General features: G+C 50.4%; 3 protein-coding genes across 6 annotated transcripts in view; all 3 read right to left on the reverse strand.

Moving 5' to 3' along the window:
* The window catches only part of LOC310919819 (lethal(3)malignant brain tumor-like protein 4), a 34547-nt gene extending 24620 nt beyond the window's left edge, over positions 1 to 9927 (reverse strand). The window contains exons 1-5 of one of the 3 annotated variants that reach the window (XM_083879366.1): positions 9874 to 9927; positions 4006 to 4114; positions 3582 to 3687; positions 2170 to 2227; positions 1086 to 1174 (exon numbers count right to left, since the gene is read on the reverse strand). In XM_083879366.1, coding sequence (XP_083735492.1) covers positions 1086 to 1174; positions 2170 to 2227; positions 3582 to 3687; positions 4006 to 4067 — 315 coding nt within the window. In that variant the 5' untranslated portion in view covers positions 4068 to 4114; positions 9874 to 9927. Of the gene's footprint in view, positions 1 to 1085; positions 1175 to 2169; positions 2228 to 3581; positions 3691 to 4005; positions 4115 to 9873 lie in introns of all 3 variants that reach the window. The other 2 variants (XM_083879365.1, XM_083879367.1) reach the window with 2 other exon arrangements.
* Positions 9928 to 12719: 2792 nt separating this feature from the next.
* On the reverse strand, positions 12720 to 19998 carry SRSF4 (serine and arginine rich splicing factor 4). The gene is made up of 6 exons (XM_083879400.1): positions 19866 to 19998; positions 18037 to 18179; positions 17063 to 17175; positions 15213 to 15427; positions 14310 to 14393; positions 12720 to 14143 (listed from the first exon to the last, which is right to left on the reverse strand). Exons 1-6 carry the CDS (start codon positions 19970 to 19972, stop codon positions 13378 to 13380), a joined length of 1428 nt encoding a protein of 475 aa, XP_083735526.1. The 5' UTR covers positions 19973 to 19998; the 3' UTR covers positions 12720 to 13377.
* A 637-nt stretch (positions 19999 to 20635) lies between these two features.
* Positions 20636 to 27476, reverse strand: MECR (mitochondrial trans-2-enoyl-CoA reductase). 2 transcript variants are annotated; one of them, XM_083879674.1, is made up of 10 exons: positions 27259 to 27476; positions 25735 to 25832; positions 25431 to 25562; positions 23993 to 24136; positions 23788 to 23890; positions 23487 to 23589; positions 22965 to 23038; positions 22516 to 22576; positions 21828 to 21918; positions 20636 to 21430 (listed from the first exon to the last, which is right to left on the reverse strand). In XM_083879674.1, exons 1-10 carry the CDS (start codon positions 27405 to 27407, stop codon positions 21267 to 21269), a joined length of 1119 nt encoding a protein of 372 aa, XP_083735800.1. In that variant the 5' UTR covers positions 27408 to 27476; the 3' UTR covers positions 20636 to 21266. The 2 variants fall into 2 exon arrangements, with proteins under 2 accessions (XP_083735800.1, XP_083735801.1); XM_083879675.1 differs by having other exon boundaries at positions 21828 to 21900; positions 27259 to 27475.
* Between the last annotated feature and the right edge of the window lie 81 nt (positions 27477 to 27557).

A 27557-nucleotide genomic window follows, 5' to 3' on the forward strand; every position in this document is an offset into this window, starting at 1 on the left:
GAGCAGTCATAACATACTTCAGGCTTCAAATTTTTATATTTCAGGCTTCAAATATTCAACTCAGAGAAGAAAATCCCACCCCAAGTGATTGTGGCTCCAATAGACAGGTGCAGGCTCAGGGATCAGTAATGGCACAATCACCATATTTCACATTTACTCGTTATTCTAATTATTCTCTCAAAAACACAGAACTGTTGCAATTAGTTATGAACACATCTTTGAGCAGATGCAGAAATGAGCTCTTCTCAAACACCAAAGAATCCCCTGCCAAGCTCAATGCAGAATCAAAGAGCTGGGAAAGCTCTAATCACTTTGTGCCAGTCCTGACTCTCCCCAAAGGTAACTTGGCATCTTCCAATGGCCAAAGGGACAAGGCAGGCTTGATCTGCAGCCCAGTTTTACACTTATCCCAGAAAGCATTTGTGTTTTTAATTTATCTGCCATCTCAATCCAAGTGAAACAGCTGAAATAGAGGGAAAGTTTAAAAGCACCCTGAACTGGGATTGCAAATTACCCAGAGCAGGACTGGATCTTCCTTTTAAGGTCTCTCTGGAAGGATCAACAGCCCTGGGCTCTGAAGGGCTTTCGGGGAGCTGCACATTTAACTGGGGGGCAGAGGCAGCTTCACCAAGGCTGAACTCACCCTCTGGCACCTCCCTGTGAGTGACACAGCAGCCAGGCTCCCTCCCTGCACTCCATGGGGTGAACCCACACTGTGTCCTGAGCCAGGGACAGGGGGGACAGGCTGGGAGGGCTCTGTGTATTGACACACACCAGGCTGTCCCTCTCCAGCCATCCTCAGAAGCTCCTAACAGCCCCCTGGCCCAGAGCAGAGCAGATCCAAACAGCTGCTGCTTGTTGTGAGATTCAACCAGCATTTTTTACACCCTAGTTTGGGATGAGACTCCCAGAGCAAACGCCTGTTTCCCTGGGCAGAAAACAAACATTTTCTGCCTGCTTCTACCAAAACAACTCAGAAATACAAGTGCTGGTTTAAGGGTGGTCTCCAATCCCACCTCCACCGAGCCACTAATCCTGTAATGTTGCCTGAAAAAAACAGTGAGAGAGTGAAAAAAGCTGCCAACCTCTCTGAACAGCTTTTGGGGAGCAGCTGGCATCTGTTCCTCTTCCAAGTAGGAAGACCAGTTCCATACCTTCTTCTTTCCAGGAAGCACTAATTAATCAAAAACAACGAGAAAATGAACATTTCTCTCTGATGCCTCCTGCTCTGCTTCTCCTCCTCTCTTTTCCTTCTCCTCCCACGTTTGCTGTGGCCCCCCAGAAGAGGCAGTGTTATCCAACTTTTGAGGAAAGGTAAGAATTCCATCAGTAGGAAAACTGTGCTCATCCCTCAGGAAATAAACATTTATGGCATCACAGATCAAATGAACTGTGGCACCTGGCGAGCTGCCCATGGAAAGGTGCCATGGAAAAGTCTGGGCAAGACAGAATAACTTAAAATTGTGGGAATTAATTCCTCTTCCTGACATTTTACAGAGGAAGAAGGGGTTAAATATAAACTAACAGGCAGCACAGAGAGGCATATAATTACAGCTAAAATAAAATACATTAAAAACCAAGTGACTTTTTGCTCAGTTCACAATATTTTTTAAATATATACACACATATATTTATAACCTCCTAATAACACAATGTTCTACTAGAGAGGCAGCTCCCAAATGATGAAAACAACTTGGATTCATTCTGGTAGAACCACAGTCATACACGCAGAAAATTACATTCTAAATGTATATTAAAACTCTTCCCCAAGTTACATACTGACTGATTTAAGGTATATAAGACATTTAACTCATAGTCTACAATCAATCATGTTTACAACTTATTTTTTACTTAGCACTGTAGGCTGTGGCCAAAGCTCTCCAGAGTCAATGGAAAAAAGATTCTTATTGTCTTCAGTGAGCTCTGGATGAAGCTGACTCCTTCCAGCTCTTTACCCTGTGCCCATCATGCAGGCAAATCCAGAATATTCCTGCTAATACACCTCTGAAACTGACTGTGGTAAGAGGGTTATGTACCTAATAAGCTGTTCTGAATGTGAAATAAGCTCTCCTGTCCTTTTCTCTTCTGTTTATTATTATTCACTTTATAATAGCTGCTAAAAAAAGAATCTATAAACATTAAAGAAAAGATACTATGAGCTTAGCTCACCTTGTTTTATTGGTTTAGTGTTTCTGCGGCTTTTCATATTATTTGATTTATTCTTCTCCTAGACACAGATATGTTAAAAAGAAGTTTAGCAAGATTGTTTTTCCCTCCCTCTGATCATCTCACAATGCAGGTACAACATGGATGTAACAGGTAACTAAAAGGACTATTAGCCAGCATTGCTGTCTCTTAAACAACCCTAAAAGAACATCTGGAGGGAATGATACACAGATAACGCTGATCTTGGTATCCCAAAGTGCTTTACAAGTTATTTAATATATGCTACTGAAGTTCATTTAAATGTGGCTGCTGAAGAGCAGCACAGGACCAAAATCTCCATAATAATTCAGAGGATTTGCTTTCTGCAATGCAGGATTTACTGCTCACATCAGCAGCCTTACTGGAACACTTCTTTTTCGTTTTCCTTTCTTATGTCCATCCATGCCAGGGAATGGATACAGGGGAAAAAAAAGGAATTTATGATGCCCTGAAGGAAGCAGAAGCCTCAGGTAACTCCTGTCATAGATGAGCTCCCCAGACAATGTGGTCTCCCTGTGTCACACCCCAAACCCAACTATCATTCCCATTTTTTGCAAAATGTGTGTGTTTGCAAACTCAGTTTGATTCCTCCCAGTCTGGCTGTCATTTCTCAGGGCAAACCAAAGCCAGGCAATACAAAGCTGCTTGCCAAACACTCCCCAGAAGGGACAGAGGAGCAGCTTCTAATGAGGACAAGGGGGAAGAGAGAGACTGCAAGGACTTGTGAAAACATCCATCCCATCTCATCCACATCCCGGAGAGAAGCTGAGCAAGACGATGAGTTAAACTGCTCCTGACAGCAGAGGCTGCAGCTTTACTGCCCACAAACACCCACCCCTGCTCTGCCACACAGAACCTGCACTGTGGAATAAACACAAAATGCCTCAGAGAGGCACTGATGGGCAGGAGCAGAGCACAGAGGGGCACAAAGGGCCCCGGGAGCGAGTTAGGGGCTGCAGGAAACTGAAGGAAAGATCAGCTCAGCACTGAGGTACTGCTGTTTATGCACCACTAATAGAGGTTTCTGGTGGTGCAGTGAGAGCTCATGCAAGTGTGCAATAAAACCCAAACCAACCTCGTGGTCTGACACTGATCTTCAATATCACACAACAGTATTTGAGTACAGATATTCTGGAGACATGTGGTGCTATTACTGTGAACTCCTGACTTTCACTTCACCTGAACTGTTCATCCACCCCTGTGACTCCTCAGAACCGACATTCCCATCACTGATGTAAATCAGGATCAGACCCAGACCATGCCCTGGGTACAGAACAACTTCCCTCAGCACAGTTGGAACTGCACAAGGAACTCTGAGACAACTGCCCCTGCTTTTCACAGCTCTCTTTGAACAAAGTACATGCAGCCTTATTTACCTCATCCTCATATGCATTTTCCTCCTCATCCTCCGAATCCAGAGGCAATCTTCTTTTCCTGCGGAGACGTCTGACAGGTCTGCCAGCCTCAGCCACCTGACAGCCACTGCTGGTAGCAAGATTTCCATTATTTCCTGTTTCTACAATCATCTGAGATGTCTCTGATATCATTAAACATCCGAAATTAAAACAGTATCAAATTAAAAGTGCAATATTATATTCCTGCACTGTTCCCAGTGTCTCTGAACCTCTTGGAATGAGGAGGCCTGGACTGAGGACCTGAAGAAATGAAAGGTGTCTGCAGGATTTCCTGGATATAGAACTCTTAACACTTGGTCTGAGAGGTTCATTCTACTCACAGCAACACCATGTTCCCTTTAAATGCTTTCAAACAAAAAATGGGAAAAAATCTGGGTTTCTGTACCTCTCCCTGTGCTGATGGGAGCCCGTTTGAGTACAAATCTTTCCATTCTCAAAGCAATCCATTTGCTCACAGGTCTGGCAATCAGAGCAGGGCACGGCTTGTCTGGGCACTGCAGAAGGAAAAAAAAAAGACAACCATTAAATTAAAATGTTAAAACAGCTTTCAGGCAATGGGTTCAGTCAAAGTCCTTTACAAACTTTCACTAACTGACATTCAGTATACCATTGTGAGGGAAGTAACCATCATCTATTTGCTGCCACATCACCTCAGTAGAGAAACCTCTTTTATTTGTACCATTTTTATTTTGGAGTACTGGTCTCCAATAGTACTCTCGGGCACATCTTGGTTGACTTGACAATCTTAAAGGTCTTTTCCACCCTTAATGACTCTGTGGTACTGTCTGTGAGGGAGTTCTGCTGAAACAATGAGTAATTTAATCAAAGGAAACTGGTGATTTACAAAGTGAGTGACGCTGAACAGCCTGAAGGACCAGCCCGGGGAACAGTGACCCACCTTGCAGCAGTTCATGGAGAATTGCTGCCCTTGGGATGGACTCACTTTGAGAAGCTCATGAAAAACCAACTCCTCTCCCTGAGCAGCGACAGAAACAACCTGTGATGAACTGACCATAACCCCCATCCCCATCTCCCTGTGCCCCTAAGGGCAGGAGGGGGAGCTGGGCAGGAGGGAGGGGTTTGACACCCATCCCTGCTCCAGCACTAAGGACATCACAGGAAACGCAGACACAGAACTAGAAAACCCACCCAGACACATACAGGGCAGCTTTGGAAAAGGAATGACACGTGGCAGACTTCAGAGATTCATCCTTGGAGCTGAGAACACGGGCCATGCAGGAACACTTTATTGGTCCAGATAAAAGTGTTAAAGTGTGTTAAACACTGTCACCACACATCTTTTATTACTCCTGACCTGCAAATGCAACCAAGCATAAAAAAAGAAAAAATTAAACTAAAAAAAACCACCTTTCTGATGAGCAAATAGCCGCAAAGATTACACACTCCTTGATCTTTTTTACTGTGTGCATTACGGAGCTACTGAACTCCAGAATGAAAGAGACAAGTCAAAGGTGGCTGCATTTGCAAGCTCTGCTCCAAAGCTTTTATTCCAAGCACTTCATTAGTCTGAAATCTTTTCTCAGTCATCTGCACTTTGCTGAAACCTCAGTCTGAAAGCATTTGCTTCACTCTGAAACGGGGCTCCTTGCTGAGTGGAGAAACCCCCTCTGTCTGTACTCCTGTGTGCCTCCTGCCCTCGGGATGTGAGGTCAGGAGCCTCCAGGACCCAATCAAAGCTTCTTCCCAAATGTTCTTCCCCCTTTTTATCTAAAGCTTGTATTTCTTTAAGCTTCAAAGATGCTGGAAAATAATCTCGAACCTAACCAGAGAAGACCTGATAAAATTATCGCTCTTTCTCATCTCTGCATTTTATAAATCCAGTAAAACCCACAGAAAAATATAATAAAGAAATTGCTTTTCTTATAATGCTCCCTATCAGTAAAATCTACAATAAAATCAAGACAACCCAATAAAAGGACACAAATGGGGCAATTAAAAAATAGAGCAGAAACTAATATGAAACATTTTGAGGAACCACAGTCAGGCCCGAACATTCCTCATTTGTCCCAATTTGTGATTTCTTTTCATCTTTAGCATTTCAAATCTCAGAAACACTAAGGCAAAAGAAGATACTGCAAAACTGAGATGAGTCATTCAGTTCCAAGTTGCAGATTCAGATTTATGAAATGATAAATGATTGCCAGGCTGGCAGAGATAATGGAGCTTAATTAATATGCTTCCAGACCTCTGTGCTTTATCTTTAGACAGGGAATCCACAGGAAAAGGTCAGAAATACTCAAGTTTTGATCTCATTTCTGTGCCTGAACCAGTGCAGGCTTGGGAAACCATCTCATTGTCACTGCAGAAAACCAGCTTTGGCTTCTAACATCCATCTTACCTTTGTTACGAGACCAAAGATAAAATAAAATAAAAAAACAGGAAGAAAAAAGGGTAAAAGTTCACACAAAGTGAGTGTGAAGGCTAAATGGGTGGATGGGGGTTCCCACTCTACTTCTATAAACGTTTTTCTTCCCATCAGACTGGATGGGAAAAGAAACATTTCAAGAGAAATCCCATATCAGGTGCTGCCAGGATAATTTCCAATGACACGAGGATTTCAGTGTCTCTCTCTGGTGAGGAATGCAATGGTGCGATGAACCAAAGACTGTAAATCAAGTAATAACATAAAGTCTGCAGCACTTCTGGCTAAGCTTCCATGGACCAGGAGGCAAAATCCCATTCAGGAAGCAGCTGGCATCAAGAGAACCATCTGATACTGTGCTGTTCTAGGAATAACTGATTTTCAAATCACCTTTCTGCCCTGACACAGGGTGTAAAGCTGCTCCTCTCACCCGGTGTGAGCTGGCTCTGAGCACTCTGAGAGCGGCATCTGACACCTGATCCGTGACATCTGCCAGGCTCTCCTGTGCCACCAGTGAGGAGCAGACCTGCACTTTGAACAACAACACACAAACCCCACCAGGACTCCTTGCAGCACAACTAAACTGGTGTCAGAACTGCCTGGAACACTGAGGAGCTCAGACACAACCACCTCGCCTGCACTTTGCTGTGACGGTGACAGACGATGCTTTAACTCACCTGTCAAAACCTGTTACTCACCTCAGGCAAGTAATATTTTGCAAGGCTGAACTAATACCATTACCAAATAAAACCACAGCCTCATCTCCAGGAACCTCATCAGTCAGGGACTGAACTGAACCTTCACAGCCTGCGAGGGAATTGTGCCAATGCCTCAAGAGACAATGTCAGTACCCACCTGCAAGTGTCTAATGGTGTGAAGAGACTATGTCAGGGAAGCGAAAAAAAGACAAAATTCAGAATTGAGGAATTCTGTCTGAGCTCCACCCATTTGATTTTTGTTCCCTGTGAAGAGGGAAAAATTGTAACTACAAATCAAGGAAAATATTGCTCTGAAAGATTAGAGTGGGAAAAGGGCTTTGGCTGGTGTGGAGGAAAAACAAACACTTTTTGTCTCTGTTCTGCCACAGGACCACAAGATGAAGTACTTGGGATTTCAGGAGTTTGTCCAGCTCATTTGTACAATAGAGCCCTTCCAGGTTTCCCCATAGCACACGGTAACATATGGATTATGGCAGGTGCTATTGCACTGAGAGACAAATAAACAGCACCATGGAAATGTGACCTCAGTCAGCTCACAGGATCAGACAGTAAAACTGTGAGTCTACTTTAAACCAGCAGATCACCCTAGAACAGAACAAAGCCCAGAGCACTGTTGGAGCCTGTGGGCTGCTCATCTTGGTTTACTGACAGCTGTGTCAAACACACACACACACACACACACGTATCTATTTCAGCAGTCAAAAGAAAAGCACTGGCACAGGCTGTGGGTGCTGAACGTGTGCCCATTCCACGGAGCAGGACACCTGACAGTGCTGCCTCACACTGACTCTGGCTGTCCCCCTTTGCCATCACACCCACCCTGCTGCCCGTCTCTGCAGGTTTATGTGACACTGTGACAGCCACGTGCCAGCAGCTCCTCTCTCCTGTCCTCATGGGCACCACATGCCACACTGGACAGCATTTTGACCTATTCCAAACAGATTGGATGGGATGCAAAAGAAGGCACAAAACCTTATTCCATGCTCACAGAGCTAATGCTTTCTGTTCCTTTATGGAGAGAGAGGAGCAGAAACAGAGCCTATTTCCAGTTTTATGGCTTTCACTAAGAGCCTTTGGGGCTGAGCTGCTTTCCCCAGCTCTCCCCTCCTCCTGGTTGGGAAGAGCAGTGGCTCTGGGGAGGGCACCCTCCAGAGCCCTGCACAAACCTCTGACAACACCCACAGTGGGATTGTTGGGGTGTCCTGTGCCAGGACACATCAATGGACTCGATGCCCCCTGTGGGTCTCCTCCAACTCAGGGCATTCCCTGATTTCATGATCTCCATCACCACCCCGATGGAGTCTAATTCCATGTCCCAGCATCAGGCTTGCAGCACGTCATCTCTCAAAAAACACCAGCCCTCGTGGAAAGGACAAGGGGGTTACACTGCAGCTTCACCCTCCAACCCACACCCCTCAGCACCAATGGAATATATTGCCATACCCAGAAGAATCTGCACTAAAAGCTTTGCATGAAGATAGGAGTGAGACAAGGGCCAGCCAGGCCTCCTCCTGCAGATAAACCAATACAATTTTAACCATATCTAAAGTAAGACTGCAGACACCGCTTTTTAAATAAATTCACGACGCTACTTTCAAAAATCAGCGCAAAGCCTTAAAACTTCAGTACATAAAGAAATGTTGATAAAACTGTTGACAAAACCAGCGTGTCTGAGGCAAGGAAAACACACCCTGTGTCCTGAGGAGTCAGTGGGGCAGCAGTGGTGTGCAGAGCACATCTGGCTGTGCACCCACCCACTCGTCCTCCTGCAATGTGCTCATGGTGGCAATGAAACCCCTCAGGACAGAATATGTCACCTCTGGACACGACAAACAGAGCTGGCCCTGCAGAATCTGCCCGGCAGCTGTACCCAGACGTCCTCAGCAGCTCAAACTGGGCTCTGATTCCACCCCAGCACTCAGCGGGAATCACAATTTATTTCACACACGTCCAGCTTTAATGGGATCACTTGCAGGATAAGGTGCAATCAATTTTAGGGGCAAAACTAGTGCACAGAGGCCAAAAACATCCTCTGCTTTAATTGCATCTGTAATTACTTTGTAAGAGTGCAATCCAGCAAACTACCCTGGGGACTCCTATTAATCGTTATTACAGATCTCCCATGGCCAGGAAGGAATATTCGCTCAGGTAAAGGCTGTTCCCATCCTCAGAAAACTATAATCTGAGTAGATTATAGACCATAAAACGAGAAAAAAAACACTGATGAGACCACGTCAGACTGTTTTTAATTGCTGTGCAGGGAAGGAAAGTTTGGAGCACCAAATCCCTGTTTTCCCTCCTTTTTTTACTTCTGTTTTACTATATAATAAAACCCAGACCAGGAAGGTCTTTTTACAGCTTGGCACAAAATACCAGAGCTCTTTATCCCTTAATCCCAGTTACAGGCCATTTTTAAAAAAATTTATCTGTGCGGTAATAGAATAAATTAAATGTTTTCGTGGTGTAAATCTAATCAGACTCCTTGTGGCACCGGGAACTCCATAAAACTGTCCTAATTCCTTTTTCCCGACACCGAACATCCCTCAGAGTGTCCCGCACCGGTCCCGATCGATGCTTTTTGAAGGATTATATTTATCCCTCTATTTGTTCAGCACCGATTTCCCTCCCAGGATCCCCATCCCATCAGTTCTGCCCTTTGAGTTCGCTGCCAGAAAGTTTGATGGGTTTTTGTTGTTGTTGTTGTTTTTCCCGTCATGTACAATCTCCGTTTTGAAACTTAAATCTTTCTGGTTTTTGGGGAAGTCTCCAAGAACTGTTTCTACCGCAGTGGAGTTAGATGTTTGTTAATGTTTTTGAGTTGTCACAGTCACGAAGAGTTTCACCGGGGCGGGATAAACCCCCATTTTCTCCACCACTTCTCGCCCATCAAAACCGGACAAACACCACCTCGGAAACCGTGAACACTTTAAAAAACTTAACCCCGCGTTCCACGGGCAGGTTGGCGGTAGTTTTTTGCCCTTTTGGGAGGTTTAAATGCACTTTCCGCCCCCCGCTCAGCCCGGCCCGGCGGGGCCATTCCCGCCGCCCCTCAGCCCCCTCAGCCCCCCAAGATGGCGGCGCCCGTCCCGTCCCGCCCGTTCCCGCCGGGTCCCCTCACACCCCTCACACCTCACACCCCTCAGTCACTCACCCCGGCCCGGCCCGGCCCGGCCCCGCCGCGCTCCGGGGCCTCGCGATGGAGCCCCGCGGGCCCCCCGGCGCATGCGCAGGCCCGGCCCGGGGGAGGCGGGGATGGGCCGGGGATGGGGACGGGGAGCGGGGCGGGGACGGGATAGGGGGTGTGTGAGGTGTGTGGGGTGTGTGGGGTGTGCGGTACTGCCATAGAGGGTACGGGGTGTATGGGGTGTGCGGTTCTGGGATACGGGGTATGGGGTGTGCGGTGCTGCCATAGGGGACACTGGGGATGGGGACGGGGAGCGGGGCGGGGACCGGGGTATGGGGGTATGGTACTGGGATACGGGGTATGGGGTGCTGCCATAGGGGGTACGGGGTATATGGAGTGCTGAGTGTGCGGTACTGCCGTAGGGGACACTGGGGATGGGGTATGGGGAGGAGCCGGGACAGAGCTGGCACTGGGGTGGGGATGTACTGGCATGAGGATGCACTGGGGTAGGGCTGGCACTGGAATAGGGGATGTACTGGGATAGGCGTGAACTGGGGCAGGACTGGCACTGGGATGGGGATGTACTGGGGTAGGGCTGGCACTGGGATAGGCGTGAACTGGGACAGAGCTGACACTGGGATGGGGCAGACCCACGGCACTGGGGGCACTGGGAGCACTGGGAGGAGGCAGTGTGTGGTGGGTGTGAGGGGTGAAGCCCGGGCACGGCCGGGGGCGCTGGGGAACGTTCATGGCCCAGATGGGGATTTGGGGAGATTTGGAAGGGGAGGTTTGGGAAGGGGAGATTTGGGGAGGGGAGATTTGAGGAGGGGAGATTTGAGGAGATTTGGGGAGGGGAGGTTTGGAAGGGGAGGTTTGGGAGGGGGAGATTTGGGAGGGGGAGATTTGGGAAGGGGAGATTTGGAAGGGGAGGTTTGGGAAGGGGAGATTTGGGGAGGTTTGGGGAGGGGAGGTTTGAAAGGGGAGCTGTGAATCTCCGCCAATCGTGACCGCCGTGTCCCACCGCCTCCCACGCCCAGGGATAAACAGGGTATTGCCACCTCCTCTCTGAATTTGCTAAACTTGTTTGTCTTCTCTGTTGGGACTGATATTTTCCTTTGTATCTGAATTTTGGAACAACAACAAAAAGAGGTGGGGATGGGATTTTTTAATGATGCGTCGGGGGTTTTCCACCAGGCGAGGGAGGGAAGAGCAGGAGCGGCCCCCAAGCTGTGACAGCTCAAACGGAATGGGATTTCGGGAAAATAATAAATGGGATTTGCAACGGCTCATTTGAAATACACATCACAATATTCTCCATCCCTCGAGCGAGGCACATAAAGTACCCTTTAGAATCTTTAAATTTAGTCGGAAAACAAATACATTTCTCACCTCGTCTGCAACATTTAGCAAGTTCCTGCTAAAACACAAATCCTGCCGGTGCTTGCAGACAGTGTGGAAACATTCAGTGGGTCCAGGTTTACGGGGGTGTGGGAGCCAAAAAAAAATTACCAGTAATTGAACCATCCATATTTATTTAGACCCTGATTTTAATTGTTGTAAGTTTTGTTGGGAGATCCTTAGTTTGGGTTTTTTTTTCCCTTTTATCTCGCTGCTCTGCTGATTGTTTTGCCAGAACCTGCCCCGTGCTCATTCCTGCCTTCCCTGCTCAGAGCTCAGCTCCAACCTGCTTTGGCCCCATCAACACTACTGCATTTTTATTTTAATTTTCCTACTAAAGAACTGTTATTCCTATTCCCATATCTTTGCCTGAGCACTCTTTAATTTCAAAATTATAATAATTCAGAGGGAGGGGGGTTACATTTTCCATTTCAAGGGAGGCTCATGCCTTCCTTAGCAGACACCTGTCTCTTCAAACCAAGACATTGTCCCTTATTAGCAAACATCTTGTCTTGGCTGGTTTGCTTCTGTACTAAGATTAAGCAGCAAAAAGGATTAAAAATGTCATTTGGAGAGAATAAGGTGCTAAAGCACTAAATATATATAGCTGGAAAAGGCTTTTCCTTCTGAAGAAATTAAATATCACTTCCACAGAGATATCTCGTGCTGCCGTGGTAATGTGACATTTGATAAAGGCTGAGCCACTCGCCGAGCCCTGACCCCTCTCAAAGTGTGGGGAAATATTTTGTGTTGAAAGCTACTCTGATGATCTATTACCCCTTCATCTTTTTAATATGGCAGGACAAGTTCCAAATGATCAAATTATATGGAATTACCGCACGTGTGAAGTGACTCCTGCTGGAGAGCTGCTGCCAGCAGTTGTGAGCAGATTGGAATTGGCTAAAGGACAGCTTTAGGGGAAGCTGTAACTAACCTTTTTATTCCAGACCGAGAACTCACAAGATACATTTTGCCTTCTATTTTTCAGAATGTTGCTTGCAGGCAGAACAGGTGCTGGGGATGTCACTCCTTCATTCAAAACAAACTGTGCAGGAGATGAGTTGTGGGAAGTTCAGTCCGAGCAATTTGCAAATAGCCCAAGTCTAAATTTGGGATGTTATTCAGGAACACCTACACACCTACAAAGCTCTTGCTAGAAGGGGCCCTCCCTTCTCCCCAGGTCCCCAGGGATGCTGGGGACATGCCACAGAACAGCTGCCACATCCTGAGCTTTTTCCTTTCCTTGGAAGGCTCCTCCCAAGCACAGATGTTTCATTAGGAGGAAAAACTCCTGGAAAATACGCTGGAGAAATAAGTTCTTTATCTGGACTGTATTCAAGTGTTGTGCCTACAATGAATGTCAAGTGACTTTCTGAATTAAGAACCTTTTCTCTGTGAGTGACTCTCTATAAATTCAGGCTTACCTTAATCGACAGAAAATGCTGACAATCACAACACAGCACCATTTAACCAAATGTCATCAAGCAAAAATAGTCTTTATTCAAATTTCATGGAAACGGGAATCACTGTACTTTGCAAGACAGGGAAAAATAAAATAAAAAAAATTTAATATAAAACAAGGATATTGTCACAATACCAGAATATGGAACTATAGTTCTTTTCCCTATAGATTACTGCAAGTACCTCTATTTTTTTTTTTCCCTTTTGACTGTGCTATTCACAACTCTGTAAGTCCAAAAAATATGGAACAAAAGTAGTATGAAACTTAAGACTTAGCACTTCCACTAAATGGCAGACATCAAAGGGCATCAATCGAGGGCAAAGACTGTTGAATCTGTCATACCTACCTATCAGTCATCACTGCAATCCCATAAAACCACCAGGGTGCAGTGCTCATGCCCTGCAAGGCTCTCCCTGGAAAACAGGGCAATTTGGGGGCTCGAGGAAGAGCTGTGTGTAAAGAAACCCTTTCTACTGGATAGAGAATGACCAGAGCAGCCTCTCACACCAGAGAGCACTGCAGGGACAGAGCGCTGCAGTCAGTGACAGACAGACCATCAGGTTGTTAGAAACACACAGCATCGACAGGGTTTCTACTTCAATCACTTGGTTACAGCTACTAAACATGTACAAAAGACTTCTCCAGCCATTCCAAGGGGGGCTGCAGCAAGGTTAGGACCTGGAGCGGGACCTTGACTGCGACCGGGAGTGTGACCTAGAGGCTGACCTAGACCTGGACTTGGACCGGGACCTTGGCTTTGAGACAGATTTGGACCTGGAACGAGAATCTGATTTGACATTTGGTTTGGACTTGGAAATGGACCTAGACCTGGAGCGGGACACTGCATCCTCCCCCTCTCCTTTTACCTCCTTCTTGTCCGACTCAGCTTTGAGCTGCTCCTTTTCTTTGGAGCCTGACCTGGACCGCTCGTGGCTGTCCTTCCTTCTCTTCTTGCTGCTGCCTTTGCTGTCCCTCTTGCTGCGCCTCTTGCTTTTCTCACTCTTGCTGCGGCTCCGGCTTCTACTTCTGCTGTCATCCCTGCTCCTCTTCCTACTTTTCCTTTTATCCTTGCTGTGGCTTCTGCTCCTGCTCTCATCCCTGCTTTTGCTTCTGCTTCTAGCCTTGCTAATGCTCTTCTCCCTGTCTTTGCTCCTACTCTTCTCCTTGCTCCTGCTCCTCATGCTCTCCCTTGCCTCTCCCCTCTCCTTACTCCCACTCCTGCTCTTCTCCTTGCTGTGGCTCCTGCTCTTGGCTTTCTCATCACTGTTATGGAGAATGCTCTCAGATTTGTCCTTGCTCTTGTTTCGGGATTTCTCTGCGCTCCTGCTGCGGCTCCTACTTTTATCCTCTTTACTTGGAGTCCTGCTTTTCTCTTTCTGGCCTCTGCTACGGCTCTTGCTTCGACTACGGCTCTTGCTTCTGGAACGGGACACAGACCTGCAAATGCAAAACAACAGACAGCTCTGCTTTAGTGTGGCAAGGCTCTGAGCAGAGTGTGCGGAAAACGGGAGGGAAAAGAAAAACCAAGTGTTCCCGCTGCAAATTTAACATGATGCTTCTGACTGAAGTGAGACCCCTCAGCTCTCCCAAGACAAAGACATACCTGGATCTGGATCTGCTCTTGGAGCGGCTGCTGCTGGGACTGCGGCTCCTGCTCTTGTGGGAGTGTCTGCTCCGAGAGCGAGACCTGCAACACAGGGAACCAGCCTCAGGTTAGCCCGGGGAGCCTGTGAGCCCCACGGGCACAACCCACGGGGATAAAACACCTTCCAGCAGCCAAATGGTCCGAGCTACACAACACAGTTACAAACACAGAGCACTTGTCTCCCCACCTCTCATCCCTGCTGCCATGCCTGGCTGTGAGCAGGGTGCTCATCTGGAAGAAAAGATGCCAGTTTATTTAAGGGGTAATCACTTTCCCAATCAAATCACAGTTTGAATATGGTGAGACACTGGCATACAGTTTTGACTTCAGATTTTGATTTCATAAGCAAGTTTTTTTCCAGGAACAGTAAAGCTTTGCCTGAGTTTTCTTGCAATGAGTTCTACCCCAGAATGGAAAGGAGACAACACTTGGTGCTGCCAAAGCAGCTCTTGGTCAGACAAGGAAAGCAACAAATCTCTGAGAAACAGGGAACAGGTGGAGGTTTCCAAGGTGAGAAAGTTAGTCCTGGTGCTTGGAGCAGAACACAGTGTTCAGAGCTGAAGTGTGAGAAGCACCTTCTGTTTCATTCCGTGTACGTGGCTCCACCAGCCTCGCAGCTGCTCCCACAGGGAACAAGGGCTGAATTATCAGGGAAGAACAGCCACAGGTGCTCAGGGAGCAGGGCCACACATCCAAGGGAGACACCCCAGAACACAGCCCTCACTTGCCCTGGACACTAATACATGCTCAAAAAACCAGACCTGTTGAGAACTCCAAACATTTCCAAGGTGTTTTGGAACCCCAAAGTCTCAATCCACCCTGTGTTCATTAACTGCAGCCTGGGACACGTTACAGACATACCTTGAATGGCTTCGGCTTCTGGAGTAAGAGCGGCGCCGTCTCGATCCAGGTCTGTCTTCCACTAATCTAATCTTTCTGCCATTTACTTCTGTCCCGTCCAGCTTTTCAAGGGCTCTTTTCATGTCAGAATAGGATTTGAACTCAATCACACCTTCATTTTTCCTTCCTTTGTGTGCATCTGCATATGTCACTTCCCCTGCCTGACGCATATAATCCTAGGGGAAGAGGACAGAATCACCATCGCCCCGAATCCAGAGCCAGGCTCCCAGCTGACCCTGCTCACACCTGACACGGTGCTCCCTGAGCCTCTCCTGTTCACAGGGATGTCAGCAAGGCTTTGACCCAAACAGCACCTGTAGTGCCAAATAACACACTATGACTTCACAGAGTTGGTGTGATTAGACAGTTCTGAGCCAAATTATAACTTAAGGTTTCTCACTTCAAGTCTTAGATCAAATATGCTCTGGACTCTTTAAGTTTCAAATTACAGAAGTGATTAAAGAAGTAAAATGCTTGCTCTCTAAAAAATGTTTTCAAAAATAGTTAGGAAAGGTGATAAAGGTTGAACATGAAGCCCTCAGAGGAGAAGAGCTCCCTCCATCCTCACACAGCTCGTTCTGCTGGGAAAAACCCCGACAGAACTCCAAGCTCGACTCATTTTCCCACTTCATGCTTCCTGGCTTCTCCATTTTCATTCCTAAACCCCTCTGTTTATCAGGGGTCTGTGCTGCCTTGCTTTGAGCAAGCTGCCAGGCCAGGGCATCCTTCAGTCCCTGTGGAATTTGGCTGCAGTGGGAACAGGGCACAGAACTCTGGTTTGGTTTGTTTTCAACCCAGCTACTCCTGTATTAAGTACACTGAAATGAAAGCTATCTCCAAAAATGCAGAAATGCGTCCATTGGAGGATTAATCATGCCATGCTCTATTTAGAATTCTAATAACAGAAGCAAAGACAAGCTACTGATGGTGTGAAGCATTAACAACAAAGACACTGGAGGCATCTCCATACGTACCTGAACTAGTGTAAAACTCAATTACAGACCAGTTTCTACTACGTCAAAGTTTGTTTAGAACAAATTTTACACACCCTTAAAAGAGAACCATAAGAGAAAGTGTTCCAATAAGAACAAGTGGGTTTAACCATTGCTGCTCAGTTTGATAAGGAAGCACTAATCTTTTTGCACCCACTACTAAAATCCTGCTCCCTGAATCCACAATGGGGATAACCCTGAACCAACACATCACCTCCAGAGCACTCAGAGGTACCGTGGGCTCCACTCAACACCTCCACTACTGAGAATCACCTGCCACTCCTCTGGACTTCAAAAATAAGTTTTTGGCAGAGATTTTACATAATTGCTCATTCAGGAAGCATCCTTTCCCTGAAACTCTCCTTAAAACAGCTTTAGATGGTGTGGAAATCCCTGACAGAGGCTGTGCAGGAACAATGCTGCTGTTTCAAACAGCTGTAGCACCTCACGAGTTGATGGGTTAAATCCAAACTGACAAAGGCAAACTCCTCCATCTCTAGTGAATCCTGCCCCTGGCATGATCTGAGTCTGCTTTGACAGGGCTCAAGAGAAGATAAAACACACCTGTACGTGATATTAGCTGGTGCTAAGAATATTATTATTCTCCCACTGTCCAGTGCCACCAGTTCTGGAGGTGCAACTCCCAACCTCTCACAAATGGTTTCCTATATGCAAACCAAACATACTCCTGTATTAAGGTGTGTGTTATACACTCCCCATGGAGCTGCTCAGAGCTGTGCACCACTTTGCCTTGCTGGAGATGTCTGTTACCCTTTGTGCTCTGTAACAGAGAGAGGGTGAGGAAAGGGGCCCCCATACCTTCAGATCCTGCCAACTGCAGCGGCTTGACAAATTTTCCACAATCAATCTGTATTCTGTACGGGTCGGGGGACCGTACTTATCTCTTCCGCTTCTTCTATAACCATATCCACCTTTAGGAGGTGACAAGCAGACAGCAGAGCTTCAGCCAGGGAAATGGAGCCTCCTCTCCTCCCCACGGAAACTGCTCTGCCCCAGGTGCTCCCCAAGACATCACAGACCCCCCTCAGGGATAAACCCAACCCCCTCAAGTAACACCTTACAAAGACCCAAAGCATTAAAACAGTTTTACTACAAGCTTGTAATTAAACAAGGCACAGAACTGTAATTATACTAGAATTAACGTGCAATTACGTTTAATATTTTTAAAACAGTTTGAAAGAAGAAACCGAATAAAGCCAGTTGACTAATGTTACTTACGTGGCTTAAAAGCTTTCTGAACATCTGACATGAATAAAGCTTTTCAGGCACCTATTTGAGATTAATCTCATCTGTCTCTAACCCTTGGGATCCTCACCACCCAGGTCTAATGGGAAAAGCTTGCAGTCGTCACATGGCTTCTTATTTTTTTTTGGTCAGCCAAGGGCCACAAAGGTCAAAGAGCCACTCATGGAAAGGTACCCCAAGGTCAGCAAATGGAACGGGCAGTCATCTTAGCCTCAAAGGACTCTTTCAATTAAAACATTGAGGTCTTTGTTAAATCTATGTTAAACATCACATTGCAAACAAACCATTCAAATAGTTAAACGAAATGATAATAAAAATGGTACAAGAAACTGTGTTTATTAATGTATCAATTAAAAAAGAGTTTAATACAACAAATTAATAAATACTCAGATCAACAATTACATTTACAGTTACAGCACGCTAATCACAACTTTGTATCGCTTTCCTTTTAAAAATTACTTTTATAAAAAGAGCAAAACAATGTTTTATTTAAAATAAGGCATGGATACAAAGGCACAAGTGCTTACTGCGTCCAGAACCGTAACTGCTGTCCCGGCGTGGGCCCCGGGCGTGCTCCACGATCACTCTCTCCCCACACAGGTCCTTCCCGTTCAGCTCGTACACCGCGTCGTCGGCGTCGCGCAGGTCGTCGAACTCCACAAAGCCGTACCTGGGGCAGGGAGGGGAGAGGGACTCAGCCTGAGGGGTCTGTGCTCAACAGCGGCTTGTGGATTCTGCAGAGCCCTGTGTGTGTGTGCCCTCCTGCAGAGTCCTGTGAGTGTGTGTGCCCTCCTGTGTGCGCCCTCCTGCAGAGTCCTGTGTGTGCCCTGTGTGTGCCCTCCTGAACAGCCCTGTGTGTGTGTGCCCTCCTGTGTGCGCCCTCCTGTGTGCGCCCTCCTGTGTGTGTGTGCCCTCCTGTGTGTGCCCTCCTGCAGAGTCCTGTGAGTGTGTGCCCTCCTGTGTGTGCCCTCCTGTGTGTGTGTGCCCTCCTGTGCGTGCCCTCCTGTGCGTGCCCTCCTGTGCGTGTGTGCCGCCCTGTGTGTGCCCTCCTGTGTGTGCCCTCCTGCAGAGCCCTGTGTGTGTGTGCCCTCCTGTGTGTGCCCTCCTGCAGAGCCCTGTGTGTGTGTGCCCTCCTGTGTGTGCCCTCCTGCGGGCTCAAGGCCTTGAGCCTTAAAAAACCATGAAAACCTCTCCAGGGAGAGAAATAGGAAGGCATGAAAACACGTCTGCTGATCCACTGAACTGAACCTAAAATCATTCTTCGTCAACAAAATCATAACTCATGTCAGAGTGTAATGACTGAATTCATGTATGTTGGCAAGAGATTACTATTGTGGCATAATCTTTGATGAAATCAAGGGTGTCATCTGTATTTTTAAAGGTAGAAGTTAAAAGCCCCAAACGTTAAAAGTGTTAATTAATTAATTAACATTAAGTGTTAATTAAAAGTGTTGGAGCAGCCTGGGATAGAGGAAGGGGTCCCTGCCCATGGACTAGGACAGGCCTTGAGGTCCTCTCCTACCCAAACCACTTCTCTTTGGAAAGCAAACAATGATTGTGAATGGAGGTAGATGAAGGATGGAAGTTTGAAGCTTTGATCTTTGTCCCTCAATCCACTGCACAAGTCACATCCCTCTGTCCTGCAGGTGTTTCATGAGGATGAAAACTTTAATTCCTCACATCTGCCCAGAGTAATGCAGGCAGGTAAGTACAGCAGTAGAGCTAGTTTGTTTTTTCTCTCAGAGGCATCACAAGCAGCTTTTAGTGTGTTCATGGAAGATAAAAAGCAGGCTGAAAAATCCAATTTTCTGGTCACTTCATACATTCACTACACGCCGCTTACCCTAAGGGGGGCCCAGGCTCCTGCTCCCCCTCCCAAGGGGATCCCAGGGGTCCTGTCCCCCTCCCCAGAACGGGGATCCCAGGGGTCCTGCCCCCCAGAAAAGGGGGAGCCATCGCACCCTGTCCCCCCTCCAGCAGGGCCCACACGTCCTGCTCCCCACACCCTCCGTAAAAAGGAGAAAACCAGACGTTCTGTCCCCCCCCCCCCCCAAAAAAAGGAACCTAAGCCGACTGTCCCTTCCCAATAAAAGCCGCAAAAAGGGGGCTCAGGCGCCCTGTCCCTCCTCTAATGGAAACTCAACCCTCCTGCCCCCTCCCCAGAAGAGAACAGCCAACGCGCCGCCCCAGCCAAGGCCCAGGCTCCGCGTCCCCACCGAGGGGAAGAACAAGCTCCCTGCCCCTGTCGCCCTCACACAGACGGGGGTCCCGGCCGTGCTGCGCTCCCCTCACTGCCCGCAGCTCCCCCCGGGCCTCCCTCAGGGCCTCCCTCAGGCCGGGCCGGGCCCGCGCTCACCCGTTCTTGAGATCCACCTCGAGGATCTTTCCGTAGCCCTTGAAGAAGCGCTCCACGTCGCGCTCGCGGGCCTGGTAGCTGAGGCGGCCGATGTAGACCCGCGGCATGGCGGGGCCGGGCCGGGGCTGGGCCCGGGGCGCCTCGGGGCCCGCGGGCCGCCTGACGTCACAGCAGCGCCCGGGCAGCGACGCGCGGCGACGTCCCGAGGGCCACGCCCCCCTGGCCGGGGTGGCTCTTAAAGGGGCAACGCCGAGGTGTGGGGCCCACCCCGCCGCCCATGGGGGTCCTGTTCTCCATAGAGGGGATGAGTCGATTCTCTTTTCCCGCCTGTGGGGTCCTTGTGAGCGTTCCCTTATGATTGTCCGATGTGCAGGGCAGCGGGGGATCCCCCTCCCCATGGCTCAGGGACATTGTGGGATCCCCTCTCCCCATGTATTGGGTGTATTGGGGTCTGCCTTCCCACGGGGGTCCCGTTCCACATGGAAAGGATGGATGGATGGATGGATGGAGGGATGGATGGATGGATGGAGGGATGGATGGATGGATCCATCCCCCGTTCCCAGGGCAGGGCACTAATGGGGTGCCCAGGTGCTGATGGGCTCCTCCCTTTGGGGTGCCCCGTGCCCACAATGCTGGGTGCTGATGGGACCCCACAGCTGCACCTCGGCCAGAGCTGGCCTGGGCAGAGCAGGGAGCACAGGGAGCCTGTGGGGTCACAGAGGTACAAAAGCAGCACAGGAAGAAGCAAGAAGACACTGTTGGTTGTTCTCAGTAATAAATCTTTTCACATTGCTCTGCAATCACAGTCACTGTCCCACCCCTGGGCAGGAGTTCCTGCAGGACATTGAGGGGCTCCAGCCCCTGATGGCCAAAGGCTCTGGCCCCTGCAGTGCCCTTGACAAAACCTGGCCCGTGGTGACCCAGGGCTGCCCCAGGAGCTGCAGCAGCACCGAGGCCCCTCCAACCACAGCAGCCCCTCATCATCTGGGGCAGTCTGTGCCCCCTCCTCCTCCTCCTGCTCAGAGCAGGCTTGGAGGCAGCAGGTCTGCAGGTCCCACTGCAGAAGATTTGGCCTTTCCTGCCCATCCCACATTCCAGCTGGGATTATCACAGCCCCGGCAGCCCCAAAAACACACGTGAGGGGGAACTGCTGCTCTTTCCACACCCTGAGCTGAGTGAACCATAATTTGGGTGCCCAAACTCCCCCCCAGCCCCAGTGAGATGCAGCCTCCTCTCTGCAGCACTTCCACACAAAGCTGCGGAGGCTTCTCAAGCTTTCAGTGGGCATCCAAAATGTGAAAATCAAAACAAAAAAGAAATTCAATGGATCTGGAGGGTCTTTTCCCCCCTCAAGTCTGCAGACAAGCACGTGGAACAGGACAGGGCTCCAGGAGCTGCAGGTCAGAGGAGGAGGATCTGCTTGGAGGACACAAAGGGCTTCATGGAGGCCTCCAGGGCTGTCCTGTAGTCCTGCAGTGGGACCTGGGTGCAGGCTGGGGCTGTGAGCTGTCCCCTGCGGATCAGCTGGCACAGGGCATCCATCATGGCAGCCACGCTCTGCTGGTCTGCAGGGGAGCGGGGAGCTCTCACTGCGCCTGCAGGGCCCCCTCCACCCCTGGGACACCACCCGAGGCCCTGTGGGGTCTCTGGGTGTGACATGCCCCAGCTCAGGCATGTGGGATGAGCCCCCCTGGCGTGGGGGCTGAGGCCAGCACTGGTGTCTGAGCACCGGGACAGGCAGAGCTGGCTCTGGGAGTGGGAGTGAGGACAGTGCTGGGTGGGGTTTGGCCCCGCTCCCACCCCTGGCACGGGGACAGCCCCTCAGCCCCCCTGGGTCCAGCCCTCAGCCCCCCTGGCCCAGGGACAGACCCTCAGCCCCCCTGGCTCAGCCCCTTAGTTCCCCTGGCCCAGACTCCTCAGCCCCCCTGGCCCAGGGACAGACCCACAGCCCCCCTGGCTCACCCTGGGCGTGCTCCTTCCTCCACTGTGTCATCCAGAACCCGCGGAGCCGCACGTCCCAGAAGATGAAGGCGCTCTGTGGAATGTCAGACACCTGTGACACCCCCGTGTGTCCCTCTGTGCATCCAGTGACACTCCCACGTCACCTCGCACACGCAGTGACACGTGTGTGTCTCCTCCCAGGGGTGCACAGTGGCAGTAAGGCCCCTGGTTACAGCTCCCATTTGTGAGCTGGGGATGCAGAGAGGTGACTCCCAGGTGTGGGGTCAGGGCTGGTTTGAATTTTTCACCCACTGGAATATTTTGGCAGCCCAAACACTCCAGATAAAAGAGACCAGCAGTGGAACACATCCTGTCCTGTGATGGACCTCACCAGGCAAATAAAGAAGGCTGGAGGGTCTCAATGTGCAGCTGGGCAGAGCCAGGTGCTGACAGTGCCCAGGGGATGGGACACAGTGCCCAGGGGATGGCACACAGTGCCCAGGGGATGGGACACAGGGCTCAGGGGATGGGACACAGTGCCCAGGGGATGGGGACACAGGGCCCAGGGGATGGGACACCGTGCCCAGGGGATGGGACACAGTGCCCAGGGGATGGGGACACAGGGCAGCACAGGGGATGGGGACACAGTGCACAGGGGATGGGACACAGGGCAGCACAGGGGACTGAGGGGGGCACCCCCAGGACTCACCACAGGCACCGTCACAGGCTGCTTTGCCATCCCCCCGTAGGTGACCATGGTCCCCTTGGGCCTGGAGTAGAAACAGGTATTGGGTTAGGTGGTCCCAGAAGTGCAGCTCTGACTTGCCCCCTCCTCCTCTGCTGTCCCCAGCCCCCCTGGGGCTGTCCTTGCACCCAGCACTCCCCAGTTACCCCTCAGATCCCACTTTCTGTGTACCATCAGCTGAATTTGCAGCTCAGTACACCAGTTACACCTGGCCAGGACCTGGGGGACCTTCACAACTGGGCCCCCGCTGCCCCCAGCCACTGGCAGAGTGAGACTTTACATCACTGTAGTTATCCCAAACCACTTTTCCATTCATCTTCCCTCTCCAGAAGTTCAAGGGACTCCAGAGCAGGACCCTCTGGTGCCAGTTTCTGCCCCAGGCTTGTGCCCAAGCCACCCCCAGCCCAACTCACTGCAGGTGCCGCAGCATCTCCGTGGTGCTTTTGCCTCCGACGCAGTTCAGGGCGAGCCGGGGCCTTGGGGTGCTCTGCAAGGGTTTGTGACAAAGGGTCCCAAGTTTTATGGCTCCTTTAGGGGATGGGTTCTTGACAAAGCATCTGCAGAAACCTCAGTGTTTACCTGAGGGCTGCTGAGAGTACTAGAGATAAAATCCACCAGAATCAAGGAAGAGCTGGAGTTGGAAGGGACTCATTCCAACCCCCTGCCATGTGCAGGAAGATGCTTTCAGCTGGAACAGGCTGCCTCAAGCCCAGTCTGATTGGAACCAAAATCTGTGATCCTTCCCTTGTGGCAGCAGCAAAATCCCTCCACTCCTGGGGCAAAATCCTGATCTAGAAATGTCTCCTTCCCACCCTCCCTGCATTTCTCCCCAGTCCTGAACAGCAGCACCAGCCCTGGACCATCTCTCCAGTGGGATCAGCATCGAGGTACCTGAAATATATCTTTGAGGTACCTTAAATATATCTTTGAGGTACCTTAAATATATCTTTCATCTCTGGCTTTCTCAGCATCTCCTCTGTGACGACGTGGTCAGCGCCCAGGGCCATCAGCCTCTCCACAAGCTTCGGGAGGTCAGGTCTGGGGAGGGAAAAAGGAGATTAAAAAAAGAGGAGTAGATGAACCAGGAAGCAGAGTTCCACCTTCTCCCTCCTTCTGCTCCAGCAGTGCATGGGGACAACAGGGAAGAGGCTGGAGGAGCAAACAGGAGAAAATCCTGGTTGGACGGGCAGGATAAGCAGGTCCAGCTCCCAAACCTGCCCCTTGCAGTGGACCCACCTGTCCCTGACCACGTTGATGGTCCTGATGCCCGAGGCCCTGGCGATCTGGATGACAGCCTGGCCCATGCCGCTGTTGGCGGCGTTCTGGATGACCGAGTCACCTGGGGGTGAACAAACCCACAGATTCCCCCTGCAGACACAGCCAGGACGTGGATCTGTGTGTAACTAACTGCTCCCCGGGGCAGGGCAGGGCAGGGCCGTACCGGGCGCCAGGTGCTCGAAGTCGGCCAGCACGCGGAACGCCGTGCAGGGGTTGACGCTCAGGGTGGCGGCGCAGAGCACGGGGATGTCACCAGGCACCTTCAGCAGCAGCTCCTCGGGGAACACCCCCCGTGTCCTCCACGTCCCTGGGCACGGCAGCACCACGGGCACGGCCCGGCAGGGGAGGAGAACAAAGGAAAACCATCAGCTCACACCACAGCCCTGGCACCGGCAGTGGGAACCAGCTACACCCCAGAGAGGGAATTATGGAGTGGGTGCCCATACAGGTGGAGTCAAAATGCTCCAAAAGCAAGGGATGGATTCCTCGCTGCCTGCCCAGATTTATCACCCAGCCTAATCATTTCCCAGAGGGATAATGGGGCTGGGGTTCCCGGGGCGTGTGTGCAGAGATAATGGAAATACTCCCCATCCTACGGATGAGCACACATATTCCAAGCCAATTCAGTCAGCTTTACTCCCTCTACGCTTAAATCCAATTTAAGCCTCAATCATTTATTTACAGTGTTTTTATGCTTAAAAATACCCCATTTGGCTCTTAACTGCATCATTTTCCTTCTCTCACTTAGCAAAAAGCTTTTTAAGAAGAAATAGGCCAAGAACAAGCTGTGACACTAAACCACAACCAGCCAATATCAGGCCATTGGCATTTTGGACGAGCACAGGAGGCATTTTGTTGGGAAATAAATTCCCACACTTCCCCAGCAGAGCATTTATTAAAGAGAAAACTACAGTGAGAGGCCACCACGACCCTGCCTGTGTGAAATGTTTTATCCCACGTCTTCAGGGAAACTCCGAGCTGATGGGGCAAAACGTAAGTTGTTTGCAGAGAAACAGAGATTGCTGCAATGCTTTACAATGACACATACAAGGGTCTGTGCTACAGGAAGGAAGATTATTGCTAAATTTAAGTTTGGCATAGGCAATGGCGTTGCCACTGCTGCTGTTCCAGGTGTTCCAGGGTGCATGGTACATTAAAAATAAGATTTAAATAAATAAATAAATAAAATTTAAAAATAGGCGGTAAAAATAAACCAAGACGTAAACAAGTAAGAAACAACTCCATCAATTATCCCAAACTGCCTCATTAGGATTGGTCTCACATAGCACTAAAATGGGCTCCAACTCCTGCTTCCCTCTCCCAGCATCCCCTAATGGAGTTTTGTTCCCCATTGTGAGGAACAATTAATTCCATCAGGTGTAATTGCTGTAAGTGGAGGAGCTCACGGCTCTGTCCACACCCTGCACAGACAGTGCCTTTGGAGAGCTGTGCTTTTGCTCTGGAACCCCCAAAATCCCTACAGGAGAGCCTGACCACGGGTTTGCTCTCTGGGCAAGTCTGGGCACCCCCCAGGGGCTCCAGCACCCCAAAAATCCCCTGGGCAGACGCTTTGCAGGTGGGGGTGCCGAGGATGAACTCACCGAGCCCGGCGTCCGCAGGGATGACCCAGTCCCCGGCTCTCAGGGCTGTGACACGACTCCCCACCTCCAGCACCTCCCCGACTCCTTCGTTCCCCCCCACGGCTGGCAGCGGCGACAGGAGGGGGTAGGTCCCTGTGGGGAGGCTGGAGGTGAGCTGGAGACCCCAACACCCCAAAATCCCTGTGCCAGGAGCCACCTCTGAGCCCCCCGAGACAGCAGTGGGGTTTGGAGGTCCTTGGGGGTCCCTCCCAGCCCGGAGCATCCTGCAAGAACTGATGTGCAAAGCGTTAATCCAGCACCTTACCTTGGATCATGTTGATGTCAGCGGGGTTGATGGGGGCTGCCAACATCTTGACGTGGACATCTCTGTCCCCCAGCTTGGGCACCTCCAGATCCTTCAGCCTGGACAGGGAGACACAAAGGAAAAAAGGGCATTAACACCACAGGAAAAGGACATTAACACCACAGGAAAATGGCATCAACACCAGTTTGGTGATGCCTTCTGTGCTCTGGCTGAAGCTGGGGAGTGCCTGCATCACCCACACACCCCACCTAAATTAACAGCACTCTATGCTCCATCCCATTAAAAAATCAGACTTATGTTAGACAGAGGGACAGGTTTTTGGAGGAGGCTGCTAAAAGCCAACCACCCCAAACAATCCCGTGCCACCAAGGCCAGTGATGCTCACTAAAGTTAACAAACTCAGCAGGCTGAGTGAAAAAGTCACAGTTTTGGCTGGGGATTATGTGGTTCCTCCTGCCTTGCTCAAGAGTTATGGGAACCTGGGGCACTTCTGGAAATCTGTGAAAAGGAGAAGTCACAAAGCACGAAACAAGACCGGCCTTGCACAAGTGATGGGGTGATGACAGCAAATCTGGGGAAGTGGCAGCGGTGACTGAAACAACTAAACGATCATTTGGGAAAGCAACAGCCCTTCTCCAAAAAACCAGGGGGTTGGTGTCTGGATGCACCTGGGTAATGCATCAGCACGGAATGAGCTGGTTCAGGAGGGGCAGCAAGACTCCAAAGTCTCTTCCCTTAAAAAAACAGCCTATACTCTACTAAACTATCACTTTCGGCTTTTTAGATTTTTGGTGCTGAGCATCAGCAGCTGTCCCAAAAAAATGCTTGTGATGCTGCTTTGGTCCCTAAAGTGGGATCTCAGAGAGAAAACTCATCAGTGGGATGGACCCCAGGATGAATTTGGGGTGCTGGGGCTCGGACCTCCCTGTCGTGCCTCAAATTAAGGCAAGAATGGGCTTTTTGAAAAAAACTCGAGGTTTGAGGCAAATTGAAGGAGGGTGGGGGATATGGAGGCATCACCCCCAGCCTGTGGGACCGTGACCCCAGGAAAACATTGGGGAATTCCAACTTCCTCCTGTCCCCTGCGAGTTTGGGGGCCCCATAGGGAGCTGCACCCCCTCCCCACCCTCTGCACCCCGGGGGGGCACGTCCTGACCCTCTGCCCTGCACCCCAAAATCTGCCCTGCACCCCAAAACCCCACCTGCACCCCAAAATCTCACCTGCACCCCCAAAGCAGCTCTGCAGCCCCCCAAAACCTCTCCTGCTCCCCAAAATCTGCCCTGCCCACCAAAACCCCACCTGCACCCCAAAACTTCACCTGCCCCCCCAAACCTGCCCTGCACCCCAAAACCTCGCCTGCACCCCAAACCCCACCTGCAGCCCCCCACCCCTCTGTGCTCCCCTGTGCCAGTCCCCGCTCCAGATCTCTGCCCCTCACCCCCAGCCCTGGCCCTCCTACACCTGCAGCACCCCAAAATCCCCCCGCACCCCATTCCTGCCCCACCCCCGTGTCCCCCCCTTACTGCAGGACGGCTGCGGGCTCCCCGTGCCGCTCATAGAGCAGCCCCAGGGGACGGGGCCCCGCCGGGGCCGACCGGGCCCGAACCGGGGGGGTCCGAACCGGGGGGGCCCGAACTCGGGGGCTCCGCGCCCCCCGCAGCAGCCGCAGCATTCGGGTCCGCTCGGCTCCACTCGGCCCCGCTCGGCCGAACTCGGCACTTCCCGGCGCCCCTCGGCTGAATCCGGTGACGCTGAGGGTTGGCCCCGCCCCCTGTTGGCCCCGCCCCCTGCCGATCCCGCCCCGACTGGCCACGCCCCCTGC

Source organism: Zosterops lateralis (assembly GCF_965231275.1).
Source record: "Zosterops lateralis genome assembly, chromosome: 28".
Lineage (NCBI taxonomy): Eukaryota > Metazoa > Chordata > Aves > Passeriformes > Zosteropidae > Zosterops > Zosterops lateralis.

Coding starts and splice junctions, on each gene's coding strand:
- SRSF4 (XM_083879400.1), bottom strand. CDS start 19,972: ATGCCGCGGGTCTACATCGGCCGCCTCAGCTACCAGGCCCGCGAGCGC. Junction 14,394..15,212: donor AGAAGCCGAAGCCATTCAAG/GTATGTCTGTAA, acceptor CCTGTGTTGCAG/GTCTCGCTCTCGGAGCAGAC. Junction 14,144..14,309: donor AAGAGCAGATCCAGATCCAG/GTATGTCTTTGT, acceptor TTGCATTTGCAG/GTCTGTGTCCCGTTCCAGAA.
- MECR (XM_083879674.1), bottom strand. CDS start 27,407: ATGCTGCGGCTGCTGCGGGGGGCGCGGAGCCCCCGAGTTCGGGCCCCC. Junction 23,891..23,992: donor CTTCGAGCACCTGGCGCCCG/GTACGGCCCTGC, acceptor GTTCACCCCCAG/GTGACTCGGTCATCCAGAAC. Junction 23,039..23,486: donor AGATGAAAGATATATTTAAG/GTACCTCAAAGA, acceptor AAACCCTTGCAG/AGCACCCCAAGGCCCCGGCT.